This window comes from Vigna umbellata, chromosome 1, assembly GCF_029865625.1.
Source record: "Vigna umbellata cultivar VRB3 chromosome 1, Vumbellata_1.0, whole genome shotgun sequence".
Lineage (NCBI taxonomy): Eukaryota > Viridiplantae > Streptophyta > Magnoliopsida > Fabales > Fabaceae > Vigna > Vigna umbellata.
This window is the reverse complement of record NC_142165.1, coordinates 77061223-77085876: the sequence shown is the minus strand read 5'-3', so window position 1 is coordinate 77085876 and position 24654 is coordinate 77061223. Positions and strand designations below refer to the sequence as shown.

Genomic DNA, 24654 nt, shown 5'->3' with positions numbered 1-24654 from the left:
TTCCAAATAAAAAATAGACCCGTCTATCCCACTCTTGACATATCAATTTGGTAGGTTAAGTGAGACCAGACAAAGCAAACTGGCAAATTGAAAACTTCAATCAATCCACAAATTTTAATGGATTAGTGGGTCAACGTGATCCATAATCCACTTGTCACCCTTTCTTTGTGTATTGTTTGAATTAGGTTTAATGTCTCTGTAGGTCCTTATTTTAGTCCGGAATTTCAATTAAGTCTCCTGTTTTTTTGGCGTCTCAATTGGATCCTTGTTTTTGTAAAATTGGAGCAATTAGAGGCCTGCCGTCAAATTCAACTAACGGCAGTTTAATTGTGCGTTACGTGGCATGGGCAGTGAACATTATACGTTACGTGGCATGGACAGTGTTTTCAGTGATAACACGTGGAATTAAAAAAGAATTTTGTATTAAAAAATATGAAAGCACATATGTTAAATGAGCTTTTGGGAAAGTGCACAGGGGGAACTTATTACGATTCCCACTTCAATCATCCGTGTTCCCCTTCTCCTTCTCATACACCACCAGAATAGAACATGAATAGAAATGATAGAGTCTGAACCTCAAACCACACCTTCAGCTCCACCAACCGCTCCAAGACGACGTCAAAAACCTTCGCCGCAAAGTCGCAATCGGGTCGGAACACGAATCGTTAGAGTTGGAGGAGGAGACGAATTTGCGGAGGACCAGGGCGACACCCTCGGCGAAGAGAGTCTGGAGGAAGGTTCTAGAAGGTTCCCAATAGGAGAGGGAGTCCTTGAAGCCGGTGAGTCGGAAGCCGAGGGGGATGGTTGAGGTGGTTTTGTCTTTGCTGAGGCATTTGGCGATGTAGTCTTCAAAGTGACCGAGGTGCCAGGTTCGGGAGCCGATTTTGACGTCCATGACGGAGGGTTTGGTGTAGGGGGCGATGAGGTCCTAGAGGAGAAGGTGGGTGTGGGGGCCGGAGCCGTCGGAGGCGGGGACGACGATGGTGCCGTGGAATGCCAGGAAGAAGGGGCGGATGGAGGGTGGGACGGCGAGGGAGGTGTAGAAGGAGAGCTCGGCGAAGCCCCTGTCGTGTTCCTACAGTGGCGTGTAGAACTTTCCAGAATCGTCCATCAGCGGACCCAGAACGTCGTGTTTTGCCATGTGACCCGCCACCTGGTGCTCCCACACCTTCAGCATTTTCACAATTCCGAAACGGAGAAGAGAGGTATGAGGAAGAAAACACCCACCACAATACAACAAATCAACAAAACCAATTATGCTGTCTGGGGAAGTAGAAAAAGGTTGGAGGAGGAGAAGTAGAAACATTGATCAGTTCGGTCTGCTTGGGGAAGAAACAAAATTGGATTGATGTGTGGAGGGGTTCGTGTTTAAATGCAGCAAGATGTGAGAGAAGTACTGGGAATAGGTTTGGCTTTCGGAGAGAAAAAGAAATTTAATTAGAAAGAAGGAGAGTTGGAGAGAGGTGCAGGGCCGTAAGTGTACTAGAATGCTAAAATTCTTTGTTGAGAAGAGAAATAGGAAATGATTATCTAGTATTGGGTGGGCCCCGTGTATAAGATAAAGTAATTTAGGTTTTAAAAGGGTAGGGTACTAGGTTGCAGTAGAAAAAGGTTGGAATAATAATATTTCATAGCTTTCATATTTTTTAATACAAAATTTCTTTTTAATTCCACGTGTGATTAGCAAAAACACTCCTAGTGCCACGTAATGCACAATTAAACGGCCGTTTGTTGAATTTGACAGCAGGTCTATAATTGCTACAATTTTACAAAAACAAGGATCCAATTGAGACGCCAAAAAGAAAAGGGACTTAATTGAGATTCCGGACTAAAATAAGGACCTACAGAGACATTAAATCTTTGAATTACTATCACCATCTTAGATATAATTTTAAATAATGTTAACTTGATGTTAGAAAATATAATTTGTCGCTTTGTAATGATACTTTTCACAATCAAAGTTGTTAAAATTACTATCTTGGTAGAAAGTGTTTCTACTTTTTTTTATATTAACAAGATAGGAATATTGATTTGTTTTTCATTGAATAGATGATATGAAATTATTGCCTCTCCATTGATTAAAATTAACATGTTCTCTTTCTCTAAAATTACCATGACCACTTCTTCTAAAGTTACTTCTTCCTCTATTACTGAAATTATTACCTCTGCATTCAACACTTTAACTAGACTTTGTTGTGTTGTTAAAATTGACTTGACTCTTCAACTATTTCTCTAATATTTTTCTTACGTGAATTTCAATGTTTCCATGTAATTTGCTACTAACAGTGTTTATGTTGTGGAAAAGTACCAAAAAAATTTCTCTTCACCTTGTTGCCAGAAATTTCTTCTCCATAACATTCTCATTTTATTGAGGTCGATAGTAAAAGTAAAATACTCAACAATTTATGAATTGAACATCTCACCTTCGTCATAATATCTTTCATAATATTGTGTCATGGGCCCAGAGGAGAATATTCCTCTTCAGGCAGAAAATGATAAGTTAGTTATTGAGGAAGGACACGTGGCAGCCTCTCCAGAAAATGCTTTGCTCAGGAGGAGCACACGCACTAAGATGACCAACACTAGGCTGAGAGATTTCGTGCAAGGAAAGTAGGCTGGCAGTATAATAACAACTTTTGCCCTTTAGTGAGGGGTGTGTAGAATGATGAATTGTCTCTTTCTCTTCTCATCTGTATTTTTCTGATTTCTCTCTCTCACCTCATATTCTCTAATTCTGTACTCATCCTTTACTATTGGTACCTATTTGTTGATAGAAGAATACAATCACTGCCATTCCTCGCCTTTTCCTTTATTCTGATTTCTTTTCCATTTTAGTACTGTTACATTGGTGCTTTCATTCTGCTACATCAACTTTTCTGCAAATGGCTGAGAATACTCGCATGAAAGAGGTGACCTCAGATATTCGTGATTTGAAGAAAGTTGTCGAGCTGTTAGAGCAACGTGACAATGACTTTGTTGCCTTATTAGACACTCGAGATCAACAAACTGTTAACCGTTTGGATGGAATTGAAGCTGCTTTGGAGAACCTAAGACTTACTCTGGTTCATCACGGACCTCATCCTCCACCTCCTTTTAGCACGGTAAGCACAAACATCTTAGATCCACCTCCTGGGCCCAAACCTCCATACCATGTGAGAAATGTTAAGGTTGATTTTCCACGCTTTGATGGTGAAAATGTTTTGCAATGGCTGTTTAAAGCAGAACAATTCTTTGAATTTTATGGGACACCTGATGAACATCGATTATCTATTGCTGCCCTACATTTTGAAAAGGATGTGATCCCTTGGTTCCAGATGATTACTAGAACTCAACCTTTTCAAAATTGGAAACAATTTGTAAAAGCCTTGGAATTAGAGTTTGGTCCTTCACCTTATGATTGTCCTAGATCTACACTCTTTAAGCTTTCTCAATCAAATTCTGTTAGTAATTACTATACTGAATTTATGTCTTTAGCTAATAGAGTTTATGGCCTTAGTCTTGATGCCCTCCTAGATTGCTTCATTAGTGGCCTTAAACCAGACTTAAAACGAGAAGTTATAGCACAAAACCCACTTTCCATTCTTAAGGCTGTGTCCTTAGCCAAACTCTTTGAAGAAAAATACATTCCCAAACCAAAATCTCAACCACCATATAAACCTTACACACAGACCACCCCATACACATATCCTAAACTACAAAATTCCCAACCCCCTCTCTTGCCTACCCCCACAGTTAAACCATTCGCCCAACCGGCCAATCCTATAAAAAAAATGACACCTACTGAAATGTAGATTCGGCGCGAAAAAGGCCTTTGCTATACTTGTGATGAACGTTTTTCACCAAACCATCGGTGTCCTAACAAGCATTACATGATCCTGCAAGTTGATGAGGAGCAGTGCACCCATGAGGACAATGTGATTCAGACTGATTCTGTAGACAGCTTACCACAGGATGCAACTGATCATCATTTGTCTTTCAATGCTCTAAAAGGCAGTAGTGGAGTTGGTACCATTAAGTTCCTGGGTCGAATTAATGGTTGTCCAGTAAACATTTTATTGGACAGTGGCAGTTCTGATAATTTCTTGCAGCCACGAATTGCTCACTTTCTGAAATTAACAATCGAACCAGCCCCAAATTTCCAAGTGATGGTGGGAAATGGAAATTCAATGTCTACTGAAGGCTTTATTTCTGACCTGCAAGTTGCGGTGCAAGACTACACTCTCCAATTTCCTGTCTATTTGTTACCAGTAGCAGGAGCAGACTTGGTGCTAGGTGCAGTATGGTTGGCAATCTTAGGTCCTCATGTGGCTGATTACAGTGCTCTAGCCTTCAAATTTCTGCTAGATGGTAAGTTTATCACCTTATATGGTGAAAAACAGAACTTGCCTCAGCTAGCCCAGTTTCACCATATCAAAAGGCTCCATCACACTCATGCCATTGCTGAAGTGTTTTCTATACAGCTACAAGAATCTGACAACAAGTCTGAATTCTGTGAGGAAATACCTCAAAATTTGGAACCTGCACTTGTTTTGTTGTTGCATACTTATAAGGAGGTTTTCAACAACCCCTCAGGTCTACCACCTCAACGGTTTCAGGATCATTCCATACCTTTAATAGAAGGCAGTAATCCTGTTAAGGTCAGACCGTATAGGTATGCTCACAGTCAAAAAGCTCAAATTGAAAAGATGGTTGCAGATATGCTCGCTGAAGGCATAATTACACCCAGCACTAGTCCTTTCTCCTCTCCAATCTTATTAGTCAAGAAGAAAGATGGATCATGGAGATTTTGCACTGATTATAGGGCCCTTAATACCATAACAGTTAAGGATAATTTTCCTATGCCAACTGTGGATGAATTACTTGATGAGCTTTTTGGTGCACAATTCTTTTCAAAGTTGGATTTGAGGTCCGGATATCATCAAATTCTTGTGAAGCCAGAGGACAGACACAAGACTGCTTTCAGAACGCATCAAGGCCATTATGAATGGTTGGTGATGCCTTTTGGGCTTACCAATGCCCCTGCCACATTTCAACAACTAATGAATCGGGTGTTTCAGAAATTACTAAGAAAGTGTGTTCTTGTATTCTTTGATGATATCCTCGTGTATAGCCCCAACTGGTCCTCTCATCTCCAACATTTAGAAGCGGTTTTACAGCTTCTACAATCTCATGTTTTGTATGCAAAGTTGTCTAAATGCACTTTTGCTACACAACAAGTAGATTATTTGGGCCATACCGTTTCAGCGAAAGGGGTTTCTATGGACAAAGCAAAGGTGCAGGCTATTTTAAACTGGCCAGAGCCAACAAATCTCAAACAGCTCAGAGGGTTCTTAGGCATCACAGGTTACTATAGACGGTTTATAAAGAATTATGCTGCTCTTGCTGAACCGTTAACAAACCTGCTCAAAAAAGATGCTTTTCATTGGTCTGACATTGCATCAAAGACCTTTCAGAGCTTGAGAGAAGCCATTACCACAGCTCCAGTGCTTGCCTTACCTAATTTTAATCAGCCTTTTATATTAGAAACTGATGCATCAGGGACTGGTATAGGCGTTGTACTCAGCCAAGGCAAACACCCTATTGCTTTTTTCTCAAAAAAGCTACCCCTCGGATGCAAAAGCAATCTGCTTATTTCAGGGAGTTATATGCCATCACAGAGGCATTGGCTAAATTCAGACATTACCTATTGGGCCACCAATTCACAATTAGAACTGATCAACGTAGCTTGCGACATCTAACGGATCAGACAATTCAAACCCCTGAGCAACAACAATGGCTTCACAAATTTCTTGGCTATGATTTCAAAATTGAGTATAAACCTGGGAAAGATAACATTCCTGCGGATGCTTTGTTCAGATATTTTTACATGGCTTGGTCTGAAACTCAGGCCAACGTTTTTGCAAGAGCTCAAACACAACATTGCCACGGATGAGTATTGGAAACAGCAGTTACAGGATTGTGAGCTGGGTAACAATCAGAATCCTCATCTTTCTAGTAAGGATCAACTTCTATTTTGGAAAGGCAGATTGGTAATCCACAGCAGTCTCCCTTGATATCCAAAATCCTAGAAGCATATCATTGCTCTCCCATTGGCGGTCATTCTGGAATTGCAAGGACGATTTCCAGAGTGAAAGCAGAGTTCTATTGGCCCAAAATGAAGGAACAAATACACCGGTTTGTACAACATTGTTCCATCTGTCAACAAGCCAAATATGTTGCTGTGCAACCTGCTGGGCTGTTGCAACCTTTGCCCATCCCTTCTCAGATATGGGAAGATATCAGTATGGATTTTATCACTGGCCTGCCAGTTTCAAAAGGCTTTACTGTGATTCTGGTCATAGTGGACAGGTTATCCAAATATGCCCATTTTCAACCTTTGAAAGCAGATTATACAAGCACTCAAGTCGCTGACCTGTTCTGCAATACAGTGGTTCGACTTCATGGCATGCCTAAGTCCATTGTCTCTGATAGAGATAAGACTTTCACAAGTAAATTTGGCAGCAATTGTTTAAACTACAAGGCACCACATTGGCCATGAGTACAGCTTATCACCCCCAATCAGATGGGCAAACTGAAGCTGTCAACAAAGCCTTGGAGTTGTATCTAAGGTGTTTCACTTCACAATCACCTAAGAATTGGGTCAATTTTTTACCATGGGCTGAGTATTGGTACAATACTTCCTTCCATCATAGCATTGGCATGACTCCTTTAAAGTGGTCTATGGCAGAGACCCTCCTGGCTTATCGAGGTATCAACCGTCACCATCTGATAACCCATCAGTTAAGGATTCCTTACTAGCCAGAGATGCTTTGTTGAACAAGCTTAAGGAGAATTTATTCAGGGGCCAACAGTACATGAAACATCAAGCAGATAAGAAGAGGATTGAGAAACACTTTCAGATTGGTGATAAAGTGTGGGTGAAACTGAAACCGTATCGGCAGCATTCAGTTTAGTTGCGACAGAATTAAAAACTTAGCATGAGATACTTTGGCCCTTTTACTATCCTTGCTAAGATTGGTTCGGTGGCTTACAAGTTACTGCTGTCAGTCAATGCTAAAATACATCCTATCTTTCATGTTTCACAGCTAAAGGAATTCAAGGGAGATGACACTGCAACAACTATTCCTTTTCCATTACTTATTGATGAAGAAGGTATCATGCTGCAACCTCTCTACAAGTCCTCAACAGACGTACGATTCTTAAAGGAGAGCAACTCATTCCTCAGGTCCTGGTTCAGTGGAGTGGACAAGAGGTTTCTGAAGCTACTTGGGAAAATGCAGAGGACATGAGCCACCTATATCCCAATTTCAACCTTGAGGACAAGGTTATTTTCAATGGGGGAAGCATTGTCATGGGCCCAGAGGAGAATATTCCTCTTCAGGCAGAAAATGATAAGTTAGTTATTGAGGAAGGACACGTGGCAGCCTTTCCAGAAAATGCTTTGCTCAGGAAGCACACGCACTAAGATGACCAACACTAGGCTGAGAGATTTCGTGCAAGGAAAGTAGGCTGGCAGTATAATAACAACTTTTGCCCTTTAGTGAGGGGTGTGTAGAATGATGAATTGTCTCTTTCTCTTCTCATCTGTATTTTTCTGATTTCTCTCTCTCACCTCATATTCTCTAATTCTGTACTCATCCTTTACTATTGGTACCTATTTGCTGATAGAAGAATACAATCACTTGTCATTCCTCGCCTTTTCCTTTATTCTGATTTCTTTTCCATTTTAGTATTGTTACATATTGCAACTTAGATTCCTACACTTTCTCTACTCTTTTGTAGATAACTTTTAAGTGTCTCACATTTTTTACAGTTTTGGAATCTACAATTTTACGGAAAATAGAATAGTAATCTTCTTATTGGATTTGTGATAGTGTCAAATTATCCTTATTTTGACTTTCTTTATTAGCTTCTTGGGATAAAACCAAATTAATAAAGCTTCAAATATTGTAAGTCTTAAAATGAGTAGTTATTAACAATTACAAATAATTATGACTAAGTTTTCGATCCAGTTTGAAGCCTAACCATATGATATTATCATTCATTATCGAATCCTACTCTTAGGCTCAAGATTGCTATGTTGTTGCAGGTGACATCAATTTCCCTACGAAGGTGACCAACAAATACTAGATCTAATTCATAAATAATAATAAAAATAATAAGTAATTACGAATATTTATATACTTTAACCCCGAGTCATATTTTTCTCGTACTTTTTATACAATTATATAAAGAAAAAGTATGTTTTTCTTTCTAGAGTTTTATGATGGTTCCATTGTCTGGGTCATGTTACCATACTGCATCGTGCATATTAACCAAAGTGCCGTCTAGAGGGCTTGATTTAGAAAAGGGGTACATTCTCAAAAAGAATTTAATTAATCTCGATGAATGTTATGTTTACAATACCAGAGCAGATAGCAAAACAGATGTCATTCTTTCTTCTGCAATGGCAACTGCGTACCAATTTGATATGGTAGGTCCAAAAAGTAGTTGGGATTCGCAGGCAATGATGCACATTGGTGTAACATGTCAACTGGAACGGAAACGGTGGTAGTCTACCTCGTTACAATGTTGAGTTTAAGAAGCTTGTGACAATGGTGAATTCAACAAGTCAACACTCGGAAGTTCTTGCAGAAGACGTGCAATTTCTCACTAGAGATTTTTTTTTCCCTTTTACTTACAATCTTCTGATACACCACTGTGACAAGTGAAATGTTAAGAAAACCATGATCATAGATATTTGACAACTCGGTATGGAAAATAAATAAGAATGATGGAATGAGTGCAGCTGTATCTTCCTACAACTTTCTCTTAATAATCCTCTTAAAATTAAATACACAAAAAAGAATGCTTAATATCTTCCAAAATATAACATATATATGTATGTAATTATGGATCAATGTTACTTTTATTTTAGAATTTTGATGCAATGCTGGGGTGTCTTTACGAGCGGATAATTGAAAATTAAACGCATGTGATGATGATACCTAGTTCATTATGTTCGTCATTTATTTTTCTGACCTCGGATATTATATATGAGGCTCACCTCCTTATCGTTACTCATGACTGCATATGATGATCCAGCGTATAGGCCCGAATATCAGAAGGACTTGTACCCGGCCTAACAACAACCATCAAAATAATATTATACGGCATGAAAGATTTAAGAAGCCAAGCATCAGAAATATTACGAAACACCCGTTGTTTTCATCAGTTTGCGTTTGCACAGAAACATAACTGAAGGTGCAAACTCACAAAGTGTTGCCCTTTCTTGTCCTAATCAAATGTATGCAAAAGCGTAGGCGGCTAATTAAATCAACAATATGAACTTTTTATAAAAAAAAAGTAAAGTATTACTAATGCAATCTCATCGTGATTTATATTCATCTAAGCATAATTTCCAATAAAAACTTCTACTTATTGAATTATTAACCAGTCCTACTAAACAATAGTTAGCAAGATATTTAACTTATCTACATGCATTTTGCTAACAACTATCCCGGGACACACTGGACCTGAATAGCCATTAAACTAGTAACCAAACCAAGCAAACTAAATGAGATGAATGTAATTAAACCAGTTAACAGATTTCTGTCTAAACCCAAAGTACAATTAATTTCACATGTAAAATAGTGTCCTGCCCTCAAAAACCAGACAATACAATAGATTTAGGAAGAACAATCTGGAGTTGGGAAGAAAATACCTTTTGTTAATGGTTCCATAATGGAATTTGAGTTTTCCGGTCTTAATATCCTCAACATACTGTGACCATGAGAAATAATACAAGTTATAGAATGAGTAGGTGACATAATAAAACCTAAAGCCATCAAGTTGAAACGTCTGATTCTGAATCATACCAAACTTAAGGTAACCACCATCGATGAAAAGGATAGAGAATTAAAAGGTATATCGTCAAGTGGAAAAAGTTGGCATGCTGATGATTCTGGACCAGGTGAAAAATGCGGCTTCTTCAGCTTCGCCAAGAATATCAAATAAATCTGCCTCAAACATTCTATAATCATGATCAAAATTCTCTAACTAGTCAAGGAAATAAACAAAAAATAAATAGAATAATAAGCAATTTCTCACTTGGCCAATTAAAGGAATATCCAGTTGGGCAAATGGTGAAATTACTTCCACATCTGCATTTGCTTCCTCCCTTGTTTCTCTTATGGCACCATCCACAGCCGACTCTCCTATTTCCAAATAACCAGCAGGAAGTGTCCTTGTTGAACCAAAATATGAAATTAACATACCTCATTGAGGAAAAGATATGCAGTATTTATAATATAAAAAAACTAGTAGCAACAGCATCACTGTTTTAAAAATGATTTTGGGAACAGGAAAGTAACACGCACATAGACAGAAGCAACCAAAATAGGAAGTATAACATAAAATCCATTCCTACCAAAGGCCATGAGATGGTTGAATATTCCTCTTGCAAAGGAGCACCTTGTTATCATGTTCAACGAGGCAGCCAACTACCTACTTTGCCAACCAAAATCACGTCATGTTTAGAAGAAAATAAATAACCATGTATCAACTAATGAACTGAAAGAAGAGCTATGACATACAAAATAAATCATCAATTTCAATGTTAAAGTTTACCCTCTCTCCTAAGTGATAAAACTACAATAAATACAACAGATCTTAAGTGATAACTTCAGTAAATAAGTGATAACTACTTAAGAGTGTGTGTGTGTGTGTGTGTGTGTGTGTGTGTGTAATACCTAAGTAGTCTTAAGAATATTAGAAATGGCACAAAGTGGTCCCCCAAATATGCAAAGATCCTTCAAATTGGTCCCTAAACTTGACTAAAATACATCAGCTTGGGAACTACAGTGAAAGATATTTAATACTTTGGTTATTACTTAAATAGCTTTAGTAGTTGAGGGACTACTTAAGAGAGAGGGTAATAGTTCAGGGACGAAATTGACGGTTTATTCTACAACGACTGTACAATTCTTTTCCAGTCAAAGGTTAGAGAATCTCAAAAACACAGCAAGGAGATATAATTGTTTTAAAAATTGACAGCACAAAATTAATATAAAAATAATGTAAAAACGTAAATCTTAAATCAAAAGAGAGAATTCGTGTTTTTGAAATTATCACGAGTCATTGTAGACATAAAGAAATATTATCATTTCATCTAAATTATAGGGGAATCATAAACACTAAAAGAAGTGAAAAAAAATTATAAAATGCGGTCAGAGTTTCTGAAGAGTCCAACACAAATACAAATACAATACAGGTACAGCTACCATTTTAAATTAACCATGCTTCCATTCAGACAACATATAAAAACATATGATACTCCTCCAAATCCTTATTTGTTATACATTTTCATTAACTATTTTGTGAAGAGAAAAATACTTAAAGAATGAGAGTTATAACCATACCATTTTGAATCATGTTATATGCAGATACCTTAACCTCCATATACATTTCAGCATCAAATTCATGCATCGCATAGCATTTTGTTTTAATAAAGAGGAAACCTTTATCCTAAAGATGTTTCAACTAACCTGTTTGCTCAGATCAGTGAATAATATAGGAAAACATCAATATCATTCTCTCAAATCTCAATTCATAATGCATCTTAAAACTCAAGCAAAACTCAGAACATTTAATTTAACAAGAAACAACGATTTCCAAGTTATATTTCATATGCACTGTATTCTATACCATGAACCAACCATAAAAATCTCAGTTTAAACTTTAGGTTATCCACACATAATTCTGCTGTTCTCCAGTTACTTACAACTAAAGCCACAAACAACCTCCCCAAGAAAACTTTAATGAACAGGAACAACCATTTTTCCATAAAAGCAAACAATATTACAAAAGAGAGAAAAAAAATCATTTTTAAGCAATGAAGTACTAATCCAAATTTAAATGATACACAAAATACACTGCCCCGATAATTCGGCATATGACAAATAAAAGAATAAGTAAAAACAATTTCCTGTTACAGAAACAAGTGATACACTACCCACGCTACTGTCATGTTGCAAATCTCACATCATAGCTAAGACTACATTTAAAAACAGTATCACGGCAACACCGCAACACTGACTTTGTAAATCAATTCATATACATTAAAAAACAATTTACTTCAAACATACTTGAATACCCGCCATTACTTTCCCAACTAAGGGAATTCTAATCTACTGAACGTATGCACGACATCATTCGGCTGCGCTAAATACATAAATACCAGTTATTACTTCGCAAGCACTAAATCAAATAAACCAGAAGCTAGAGAGATATTTCTAGACAGTCACCATCTTCGGATTCTGATACGCAATCTTCCCACAAACCGTACATATAGCTCTAAACTTTTCTTCCCCTTCAGGAATATCATGCTTCGTAGAACCACCACACCACTGACAGAACTTAATGTGTCGAACATTTCCCTACAGTGGCCCGATTAACACATTTCAGCGAACCGTTAAAATCCACAATTGCAAGATTCTAGCTTTGCATCATCAACAACAATAGACATATATTATATATATATATATATATATATAATATAATGCAGTCACAAAATTAACATTAGAAATGCGCGAAGAGAACTCACGGCAGAAGGAAGCGGTGTCGAGGAAGCGTGAAATGGCGCGAATCGAACCCTGCGAACGATGGTTTTGGTGGGAAGCAGTTTGGAATAAGGGTTAGGGTGTGGAATTGGGGAAAATGATAAGGATGAGAATGCCCGGGGTTTCTGAATCCATCGTTGACTTACCAATCCACATATCTGAATCTGGATTCCCTTCACCATCATTTTTGTTATTCAATTATGAATTGGAACACGCAATTATACGCAACCAAACCTTTTTCGGTGTTCACGTTTCCGTTTTCAAATTCAAAATCACCCAATTTAATGAATAGAATGAACCACTCTCTTCCCCCCTTTTCTTAATCCAAAATCCTCAAACGATAAGACCTAAATCTTCTTACTTCAAAAATAAAGTGTATCTGTTTTTAGTTTTCGAAAAAACATTTTATTATATTAAATAAATGAAAAACATCATTATCCACACAAATTGTTAGATGATTATGATACACTCTATGCATGAAAAACTGGCAGATTCACACGTATACTTCTCATTTACTTACTTTATTTCATTTTCTTCCAATCCCAAGCTACCTATTTGAGATTTTGGGGAAACTATGTGATAAGTTGAAGAAATTAAAAAATGTATTTTATCTTGTCTTGAAAATAGGAATATTATATAATTCTTAAAATAACACCACTAACTCTCGTTAATAACACTTTTCCTTTTAGATTGTTTGTTTTTCAACTTTTTCAATTTACATTTAAACTTATTTAGTCTATAAGTACACCTACTCAACTCAAATGTTGCAAAAAAATGCAACTCCGACAGGAGTTTTCTGGATATTATCAGCTGAGACAATAAATAGTAACTTTGAACAGTAGAGATTCTTAACATAATTAGCTGAGACAATAGATGGTAAAAAATGGTACATTTGACCTATCAAAAAAATGGTACATTTGTAATCGTAAAATAGTATACATGTTATTTGCATGATCATCTAATAAAATTATTTAAAACTACAAAATACAGTGAAAGCAGGATTGCTGTGTTAAATAATATAGCACGGTCAATGATCTGGTTTGATCTGGCTCGAGAATTCCAGAAAAGGATTAGCATAGGCCTGAAGGATCCTCAATCCAAGGCCAGCTTATCACATAAAGATTGATAAGCTGCACTGCAATGCTTGAACTTCTCTTCTGCTATAGCCTATCAAGTATCAATGTACAGAAAAAAAAATTAAAGAATTAGGAAGTTATGCAAACTAATAATAGAGACTCCAGAACATCGAATAGAACAAAAAGGAGGAGGAATATAATCGGTGGTTAGAGCATCGCAGCACCTTGCAAGAGCCTTGATGACGATCTGGATGCCATTTTAGAGCACATGCCCGGTACCTGATGATATAAAAATGTTAAGAATATCGTAGTAAAGAACTATGGCTTCCTAACATTTTAATGAAGACGAAATTACAGAAGAAGCAAAAACTCACGCATTTTTTACATCCTCAAGTTTCAGAGGACCAGAAGCACTCAATCCAAGGGCTAATCTATCCGGAGTTAAATCTAAACCAGAACTATCAGACTCAGATGAAGATTCATAATCATTTTCGCTTTCATGCCTCCAATTCCATGATCTCCCAAAATTAGAGAAGCGTTCAGCCCTCCTCCACTGAGGATTTTCCTCATTGATGAAGGACCAATAGAAGAATCTATTCCCACCAAAGGCAGAACGGAAAATGGTTTCCACATCAAAATCATCTTCACAAAACAAGGATCTCCTGAAAGAAATAAGGTTTGTTACCAACTTACCATTAATACATTCGACTCCAGAGTAGACTTCATAAGTATCTAGCAGCTTCTATGTTTTGTTGAAAATAATAAAAACAACGTAAAAAATTACACTGATTTCATAAAGATTATGATGCAACTTGAAATCAAATCCTATTCATGATATCCACAAGTTTAAATCTCTGAATCCTAAATGAGTAAACAAGAAGTTTCCAGCAATATTATGTAGGATGATCTCCTAGAGATACAACCACCTGTAAAGAGAGGTAGTACTACAAGATACATGTAATATATTCTGTTACAGCACAAGTATTTCAAGCATCCTTACTTCTGTACCGATGATTTGATCCTTGTTTGCCATTCCTGTACCTTCCAGAGCCCCCATCAAAATATTGCTTTTTACGAAACCATGAGGGGTCCTGGCTTGATGGCAGCTCGTCCTGATCAATACCTTGCTTCCAGCTCTAAACGACGCACAAAAAAGTGCAACCATAAGCATCAAAACATCTTAGCACAAACAAAATCACGGAAGAGAAGGGGTTGAGTTTACTTCTTCATTAAGTGGTTAATAAATAATTTTATTTTATTTATTTTATTACATTAAAACTGAACCCATCCCTACCAATCTCAAAAACACCATATACCTTGCAGTATATATTGTGAGGATCATTTTAGCATCAGTGAAAGGGGAAGAAATATAGATCATACAATTGTACATGAACAGTCAAGATTAAAGGCAATTCAAAGGTGCATGGCCACATAAAAACATCACTTCTATGTTCTAATCTTCAATATTCATGAAAAAATCTAATGGACAGTATTTGTTCCTGTCACTCTCACATAAAAAGGCCTTCTAACTTGATATGTGTGTTTGCGTACGTGCTATATGTATGAAAGCTTCCCACTTGAATATCAGCAATAAAATAATGTCATGGCTTCTCCAAATGTTGCACCTCCCAAGTCACGTGATCCCAAAAAACATGTAATAACATGAATGGGTCTAATGTCAATCGTTGGCAGTGACATTGATGCATTTTACAATAAGTTTATTGAGGGAGAGTGGGATAAGTCTAACAGATGGGTCTTGTTAGTGTATATAGTGCAAATATCTTTCTGTTTTGATTTTACATTCTGTTTTGCATTTTGTTAGTTTGTTGCATAGGCTCAGCTCTTTCTATTATACCTATTCTCTCTCTGCTTTCATTGTGTATATAATAGATACTCTTGACTATGTCATAATCAGAGAAGAATATTTTTCACCTCTTCAATTCTCTATTTTATTTCTCTGTACAATTTATTTCTCCTTTACATTGAAGATCATCTTCCATCATGGTAACAGAGCTTCAAACCCCCCTTTTATGGCTAAGGGTCCCGAGACTCTGTCTTCATTCTCTTCCATGGCTACAACAACACCTGTCATCTTCTCGTACTCCATATTGAAGAAATTATCTGACACCAACTTCTTACTTTGGAAAGAGCAAGTGGAATTTGTGATTAAAGCACATCGTCTCCACTGATTTCTTGTTAGTCCTCAAATTCCTTTCCAGTTTCTTTCTCTTTCTGATCGTGATTTAGGGATTGAAAATCCTGAATACACTATTTGGGAAACACAAGATCAAGTGTTGCTTTCATGGTTGCTATCATCTCTCTGCCTCATTCCTAACTCATTATCAGTTGTAAGCATTCCTTTCAAGTTTGGGAAAAAGATCCATACACACTTTATTTCCCAAACCAAAGCTAGGGCTCACCAGCTACACACCTAGTTACATAATATCAAGAAAAGAGATCATTTGATTAATGAGTATCTATTGCGGATCAAACCTCTTGTTGACTCTCTTACTTCGATTGATGAACCTATTTCTGAACATGAACAACTTGATGTTCTTATTTAAGAACATCTGGTTGAGTATGAGTCCTCTCTCTTATTCATAGCAAGCCTGATTTGTCCTCGCTGGATGAAATAGAGTATATTATTGTTTCTCAAGAAGCTCGTATTGAGAAGTTCAAACGAGATGGTGACAGTATTTCTCTCAATCTCACTCATGCAAATCCACAAACAACTATTGCTCCTACTATTTCTCTCAATCTCACTCATGCAAATCCACAAACAACTATTGCTCCTACTATTCAACTAACTCAAATGAGTTCTTAGTCATCGCAAATTTTTCCAATGACTCTTCTCACTGTTGGTAGATATTTTCAACGAGGCAGAAACTCCTGTGGTCGCCGAGGTGGACATTCTGGTGTGGACAAATTTGGTGTCAAGTCTGCAATCAAATTTGGTCATATTGTTGCTCACTGTTATCACTGCTTTGACCTCTTCAATTCTATGTTTTATTTCTCTATACAATTTATTTCTCCTTTACATTGAAGATCACCTTCCATCAGGTCTGATGCCTCAGTTCTTACTCTGATAGTGGTCATCAAGAAAGAATGACCAGCGCTTTCCTACCGGCTGGATGTATTGGCAAGAGGCCATTGATGATGTTAACCTTCGATATGTTATCCTTAAATTGCAGGTCACAAGCTCACAGCGTATTTTGAAGTTGCAATATCTTGTTCCTAACTTGGTATAGGAGATGACAAGCTCACAGTATATTTATGAACCCAAACAGTCAATGCGAGCCCATACGTATCGTCATTGTACACTCTTATTTAACATGTGTCACTAGATTAGACATAGAAATCCATCCTACCAATTCACAATATAGTTTGTCAAGAACCATCTTGCTTAAACAGAACACAAAGATTTAACCTATCCAAACAGATTGTAGCAGTTCCTAAATGCTAAATACGAGGCTGTTCATCACTGACCCTACTTCTTAATAAACAAGTGAAGCATGGAAAAGACATTAAGGAGAAATATATATATATATATATATATATATATATATATATATATATATATATATATATATATATATATTGTAACAATCGGAAAGAAACCAAGCCAAGAAACCACAGAATTACCTAATTCAAGCAACACTATATAATATATTAGTCTATAAATGAATGCTAAAATTACAAGAAACTGCGGATGCCCACACATACAAAAACATGAAAAGGAGAAGAAGCATGGTGAACCTGAAACAGGGTTTCTGCATAATCATTGATACTGTTCATTACTCTATGTTTTGCTTGCATCCGTCTAAACCTTCTGGAGTTATGATTGTTGCCTCTCTGCAATTAAACTGTTCTCAGCCCAACAAAACATATAAACAACACTTTCTACACAACCAAAAGACATTGAACTCTCATTAATTAGTTCAATAAAAATAACATTGTTGGGTCACAAACAGTTCCGAACATACAAAATCAGAAAGAAAAATGAAAAATTGACGCGGTGAGGCCCACTATCAAAAGACACAATGGTTTCCAATGCAATAATTGTTGAATGAAAGGAAAAGTAGTGAAATGACAACATAAAGCATAGGGAATTGAGAGAAACTAACGGTGTCCCAAAAATTGCGCCGTTTACGTTGCAGGGGAGGGGTTGAATGGAAGAGTGCCCTGAGAGAGGAATGAAGATTATTGCTGGTTGAAGCTTTGAAGATGGCGCTGCTCATTTTCTCTGCAATTCGAGTCCTTTGTTTTGCCCCACCTCGGGCTATCGATGGAACTTGTTTAAGACGAAAATTGGAATAATCCTAAATTAGACCTAACCAGAATCAGAATGGTCATCAAAGACCACAAGCTATTTGAAATGGTGATTTATTCATTAGCAAAACATTTGAGCAATTCATCACTTTATTCTTATAGAATACTTTTGACTACTTATTAAATAAATTATTTTTATTACTATTAGAAGGTATTTTCGATTGCATAGAAATAATAATTAATTATTATTTGAACTCGTTATACCTAAATTTGATTTTTTTTGGATGAATTTGTTAAAAATCATTTTAAACTTTTAAAATGTAATTTTTATTATTTATATTTATGTGTAATTTACTTTTCTTATTCAATATTCATGAATGAATTTGTGATAAACATGTTTGTATTAAAAATTCACTTCATAATGGTACAATTACTACCGGTTAACATAAAGGGAAATTTACCTTACTAGTTTTTATTTGGTTTAATGTCTCCGTAGGTCCCTATTTTTGGCGTGAATTTCAAATAGGTCCTTTTTCTTTTCGGCGTCTCAATTGGGTCCTTTTTTGTGTAAAATTGCAGCAATTAGGGGTCTGCCGTCTAATTGAACAAACGGCCGTTTAAATTTGGCCTACGTGTATGATGAGTGTATTCATTATCTGACGTGGCATTTAAAACGAATTTTGTATTAAAAATTTGGAATGCAAGGTTCGTGGGAGGAGGGATGGATGAGTTGCTCGCGGCGTTGGGGTACAAGGTTCGTGCTTCCGACATGGCAGACGTCACACAGAAGCTTGAGCAGTTGGAGATGGTCATGGGGAGTGCCCAGGAAGATGGAATTTCCCACCTTGCTTCCGACACCGTCGTATCCATCTGGACCTGTTCATCGGTTCCCTGAAAGAAGGTTTTGATGCGCTTCGACAACTCGAGGTTGTCGGGGTTCTTCTGGATTATTAACTATGCTTTCACTTTATCCTAAATCAACAGGAAGACATGTTACAAATGATGTTGACAGACAGCAGCCAATTGTCCCAAGATCTTCGTCCAACAGAAGAATAAGTAGCCATATAAGATTGTCGGTTCCGGATCAAGAACTGTTTGAAGCTTCTTTGCTTCTTCGAAGGTTCGCTTTTCAAGATCTTATGTTGGCAACAAGAACTTTTAAGGTTGAGAATTTTCATGACGAGAAAGGGTTTGGAGTTTTGTTGAAGGGTTGGATTAATCCGTATGGAAACTATGCAGCAAGGCCTGGAAAAGGGATTCCCATTGCAGTAAAGGCACTCAACTTAAACGAATGTCAAGATAAATTGGGCAAATGAACACAGAGGGAACTTCAGACAAGTCTAACTCTTCAATCATTCTCCCAAGATCCAGTTTTTCACCAACCCCAGTCCCCACAACCCCAGAATCCATGCCGCCCAAAACCCCATCTTTCATCGCCGTGTCTAGATCTAGAATCTGACCCTCGATCCCATCCCTCTTACAAGTAGGCTGAAACATTGCCATTTTCGAAACCCCTAAGAGAAAAAGAAACCAGCTTTGGAGAAAAACCAGAAAATCAAATCACTAAAATGAGAAAACGAAACACCCTTCAGTGGACATTATAGACGTGAAGTGGGTGAAAGAAGAATAAAACTCTCCCGGGGCGTCTCTCACGAGCAGTTTCCAGTTTCCAAGCAACAAACTTGCTTTATTGCAGAAATCACTCTCTTCTTCCTCTCTACAAATAAAATAAAAAATTCGGCAAACTTTCGAAAGTAAGAGTTTCAGAAACAGGGAGCAGATGAGAGGGCTCTGCACTCTGACGCTAAAATGCGCAGAGGGAGAAACACCGTGCGCACCGCGCCTAGGGTTTCTCGCAAACAGAGGCTTTGCTTTGTCACTACGTAGCGTCACGACCACAAATGCCACGTCAGATAATGAATACACTCATCATACCACGTAGGCCAAATTTAAACGGCCGTTTGTTCAATTAGACGGCAGACACCTAATTGCTGCAATTTTACACAAAAAAGGACCCAATTGAGACGCCGAAAAGAAAAAGGACCTATTTGAGATTCACGCCAAAAATAGAGACCTGCCGAGACATTAAACCTTTTTATTTTTAAAAGATTACGCACATGAATGAATCGAAATTGTATGACGCAATTTCATTAAAATTAATTCTAAACAACTTTAATTTAAATCAAAATATATTAAAATCATGACATTTGTTATCACTTCAGTTCAAATTAAAATACGTATCAATTTTTCACAACTTTAATTTAAAAAAAATACTAAGAGAAATATAATTTCTTCGTTGTATAAAAGTTGTATTAGGTTAATATGTTTAAAATTTTGTTTTGTGACTAGGATTAAGAAAAATATCATATTTGACCAATCTGAAAGTAATATAAAGTAAAATTGAGCTTGATTATATTGAATTGGATAAACCAGTAATATTAGATAAATAAAATTGAGTAAAAAGATAATTGTAGTCAGTTTAGATAATGTGTTATAATTTCATGAGTACTCGAATTTATATTTTAATATTTATAAGATTGTAAATATATTTTAAATTTTAAATTTTATTTTTAATATGATACTATTTTGTTAAATTTTGGTAATAAGTTATATCAAATCATAGTCTATTGCAATAATTATTATTATAATTATATATATCATTTTTTTAAGTTAATAATTCACTATATTTATGTTATTTATTCAAAATTAAAATAATTTTTTTATATAAAAATAATTTAATATAAATATGCAATATGAAAAATATGATTAAATTGTTAAGTGAACAAATTAAATTAATATGATACATCAAATAGTTAAATATATATTTTAAAATATTAAATTTTAGGCTTAAATACTTACTTCTTCCTCATGTTAAGAGGTGAATTTTTGTTTAGTACTCGGTTTTAAAAGTGAAGACATCGGGTCCCTATGTTATGAAAAGTGTATGAATATGGTCATGTTCGTTAAGTTACAGCAACGGCGTTAAGTCCATGTTGATGTGGCCGTACTTTTTATCTTCTCTCTTCTATTATCCAGCTTTCTCTCTCTTGTTCAGATTTTTCTTTGATGATTTGTTGAACTTGTTCTTTCTTTGTGGATCTTATTCGTATACTTTTCATAACACAGGGACCCAATGTCTTCATTTTTAAAACCGGATACTAAACAGAAATTCACCTCTTAACATGGGGACGAAGTAAGCATTTAAGCCTAAATTTTAAGTATATTTGATTGGTCAAGTTGAATCTCAATCCAATTCAATTCGACTCATATTCACTTCTAAGAGTGATGTAATGAAGTCATTTCATACCAACACAATTCATCTATGTATGGCAAAATGGGTCGATTTGGTCACTTCGTCAAGATGAGATAAGGCGAGTTGAAATTTTTAACTCGGTTACTCATTTTGACCTGTCAATATTATAACTTAAATCATAAAATACTTATAAATTCATTTTAGTTGGAGTAATTTAACTTGTAATGATTGTTATTCAATTAAAAGTTTAAAAATAATTATATGAGTAAATATAATTTTAATATATAGAGAGAGAAATAAACACACTACACATTTAAAAAATTTAAAACTATAAAAAAAATGGTGGTAGGCCGATTTGTCCTTTAGTGAGACAAGTTGCACATTTTGACTCATTTTGTTGTGGTGGGTCAGTCAGCCTGACCTATTTTTGGTGGGTCAGCCAAAACGAGGTCAGAATGACCTGTTTTGCCACTCCTATTTATCTTCCATGCGTTGTTGGTTTCTTTCCAAAATAGTCTCATACCTTGAGTAGATATTCTTTCACTCTCTACCCATACATGAGTGTCTCCCCTATTATCCAAAACACATATTCATTAATCTTCGCTCCTCTCTTTATTTTCTTGTATGATGGGTTCTCAACTCTTTTAAATTTTATTGATAATTCTTTAGTTCTTTAAAATTATTTAAGAATTTTTTTGTTATATTTTAGGATAATTGCACAATACACATAAGTCTTTAAGAACAATGATCATCCATATATTGTAAAACTCATTTGATTTGCATTGATTCATTTAAATACAACAATATTTGAGACAATATATGACAATTGCAAGATTAAACAACCACAACAACCTTATTAACGAATATCACCGACGGATAATTGGTCCATAATTACCCAACTCATTTACAACAAAAGTTTTCGTCAATAAATTAAATATCAAAATATGTTGCTAATATCCCTCGATAACTGCATATTGTTGATAGATCATGATCACTCAAATATTTCATTGATAAAGTCAGTATTCCTAATAGTTTTATGTTTATTTGAAAATAAAGTTATTACCATAAAGTAATAAATGGCAAATGTGTTAACCACAACAAACTTCACAAGCTTACCTACTTAAAAAAAATATTACAAACTTCAATACACTAATATTGTTTAGGAAACAAAAATTGTATCTTGGCTCATTTTATTTTCAAACATTTTAATTTAGGTAACAAAATGTAAGAGCCTAGAAAATAAATAATTAGAGTTGATAACTTGCTTTAAATTATGAGACTTTGTTATTTTAATAATAAAAGTTCAAAATATAAGTAGAATTTTGATTAACAAGTATCATTGCCTAAAACAAATATCATTTCTCTAAAACTCATTCTCTAAGAGCTATCTACCATCTCACTTAGTCTTCTAACCACTGGGTTTTCTATTTGAAGATCAAGGAGCGTGTAAGTGATCATTAAGGTGAGGTTTTCAAGTTTACTCGATCAATTCTTGCAAAAGAGTAAGTTAATTTATAATATTTTCTCTAGTTGTACGTTTACCAATGCATGTGAGTTTGACTTTGTCGCATATGTCATGAGTCTTCTATTAGGTTATTTGTTGATCAATTGTTGTAACGACATACCTTGATCATGATAATGTGGTTTGTAGAACATATAGAGTTCTTTGATTTGTGGGAGCAATTTTAGGTTCTATAAAATTGGTTGAGTTTCTAACACATAAGGAAGCTAATTAACTTAATTTTAATTAATAAACAAATTTTAATTGTGGATTGTATGTATATATGATAATTAGTTTGTGTAATTGGAATGACTAACGAAATATGACCTGTTGAGTTTGGTTGGAAGACTTAAATTGTCATTGGTAATGGTATGTCGAATTGGAGACAGACCAAATATTTGAGGCATCAATTGAGATGACACGAGTCATTGAATAATGAATAATTTGATGTTTAGTTCTGTTAAGCATGTGTAGTGTGCTAAACTGGTTTGCTACAAAATTATGGTAAATTGGTATGTTGAGTGTGTTGTTTGAACTTTAATTAACATTGAGTGAACTAATCATTTGAACAATTTAGTAGAATAAGATTCCTTTTAGTTCTCTTTCTATATATATATATAAAAGAGAGAGATTGAATAATTGTAATAACTTTATTCTTTTAAGTTAACTATTATATTTTATTGGATATATAATGTTTCTTATAATAGTATTAAAACTATTAAATGGAATGCTACACAAAATATGTTTGTCTTGTTGTCAAAATGCATCTGGACTTTGATAGGAAATTTTCATATTAACTAAATATATATATATATATATATATATATATATATATATATATATATATATAATATTTGATTTTTTAAATTAGATATAAAGATATAGATGTTATATAAACATCTTTAATTTATTAGACAATTTAAAATCATTATATCAAGGCGTGGTTGTCAATTTTATAACTTATCTTCAATATATATATTAATTATTTTTACTTCTTTATACACTTATTTATCGTTTATTCAAATGTAATTTGATAATTTTACATCATTATAATTTATTTATTTTATATTTGATATTGAAAAAAAGCTTATATCTTTTTAACAATAAATATTTGATAAAATAATGTTTTCTTTAATTTTTTAAAAATAGTTAATTGATATTTGAACCAAAGGACACTACAGGATACAAATATAATATTTTTCAATAAAGATGCAGATAAATTTTTTTATACCCTGTACTATAATATGTATAATATGTGAAGAAAGATGAATTTATATTTAAAATAAGAGTGATAATCAACCTTACACCACTCAACACTATTTTCATCCTTATATGTTAGCATAATAGTTAATTGAGAAGATGAAATAGACATAATTACTAAAAAAAGTAGATTATTAAGGCGAAAAAACTATAATTCTTACCATTAAAAAAACATTAAAATGTTCTAAGGAAAAAAAATATTACTTTACTTGGCAAAAAGAGTATATAAGATGTTTTAAGTAATTGAACTTTTTGAGTTCATTTTATTAATATATAAAATAATTTTTAAAAATACAAAAAGGATAATTCAGTTTGATTTCTTGTACATAGAAATAATTCACACGATTTATTTAGTTTAGGTTAAAATTATAATTATGGTATTCTTCTTAACTTTTATAAGCAGTTTCAATTAGTTTTTTCCATTTCCTTCCTCGGTCTTTAATATTCATAATTAAAAAATTGGCAATTTTTATTCAATTTTTATTCAATTTTTAAATAATCATATTTTGTTTATATTAGTTTTATTTCCATTTTAAATGATTAAATAATTTCCTTGTTGTATTTTAAATAAACATGTCAAATCTTGAATTTAATTTATATAAACTTAAAAAATATAAAATTGAATATTAAAATTTTGGATCTTTTAAAATACAGAGACTAAAATCACTGGATTAAAAAATAAGAAAATTAAAATTA

The 24654-nt window shown here is 34.8% G+C and overlaps 2 protein-coding genes and 1 pseudogene across 2 annotated transcripts; all 3 read right to left on the bottom strand.

The window, feature by feature from the left end:
- Nucleotides 1-499: 499 nt before the first annotated feature.
- Nucleotides 500-1306, bottom strand: LOC148206426 (inositol polyphosphate multikinase beta pseudogene; annotated as a pseudogene).
- Nucleotides 1307-8311: 7005 nt separating this feature from the next.
- LOC148206425 (nudix hydrolase 23, chloroplastic-like) lies at nucleotides 8312-13048 on the bottom strand. The gene is made up of 8 exons (XM_088104293.1): nucleotides 12584-13048; nucleotides 12285-12416; nucleotides 10409-10485; nucleotides 10090-10225; nucleotides 9858-9998; nucleotides 9704-9762; nucleotides 9047-9121; nucleotides 8312-8698 (listed from the first exon to the last, which is right to left on the bottom strand). Exons 1-7 carry the CDS (start codon nucleotides 12782-12784, stop codon nucleotides 9061-9063), a joined length of 807 nt encoding a protein of 268 aa, XP_087960419.1. The 5' UTR covers nucleotides 12785-13048; the 3' UTR covers nucleotides 8312-8698; nucleotides 9047-9060.
- A 313-nt stretch (nucleotides 13049-13361) lies between these two features.
- LOC148206424 (uncharacterized) lies at nucleotides 13362-18054 on the bottom strand. The gene is made up of 7 exons (XM_088104292.1): nucleotides 17800-18054; nucleotides 17432-17527; nucleotides 14676-14811; nucleotides 14580-14585; nucleotides 14050-14332; nucleotides 13900-13954; nucleotides 13362-13766 (listed from the first exon to the last, which is right to left on the bottom strand). Exons 1-7 carry the CDS (start codon nucleotides 17911-17913, stop codon nucleotides 13692-13694), a joined length of 765 nt encoding a protein of 254 aa, XP_087960418.1. The 5' UTR covers nucleotides 17914-18054; the 3' UTR covers nucleotides 13362-13691.
- Between the last annotated feature and the right edge of the window lie 6600 nt (nucleotides 18055-24654).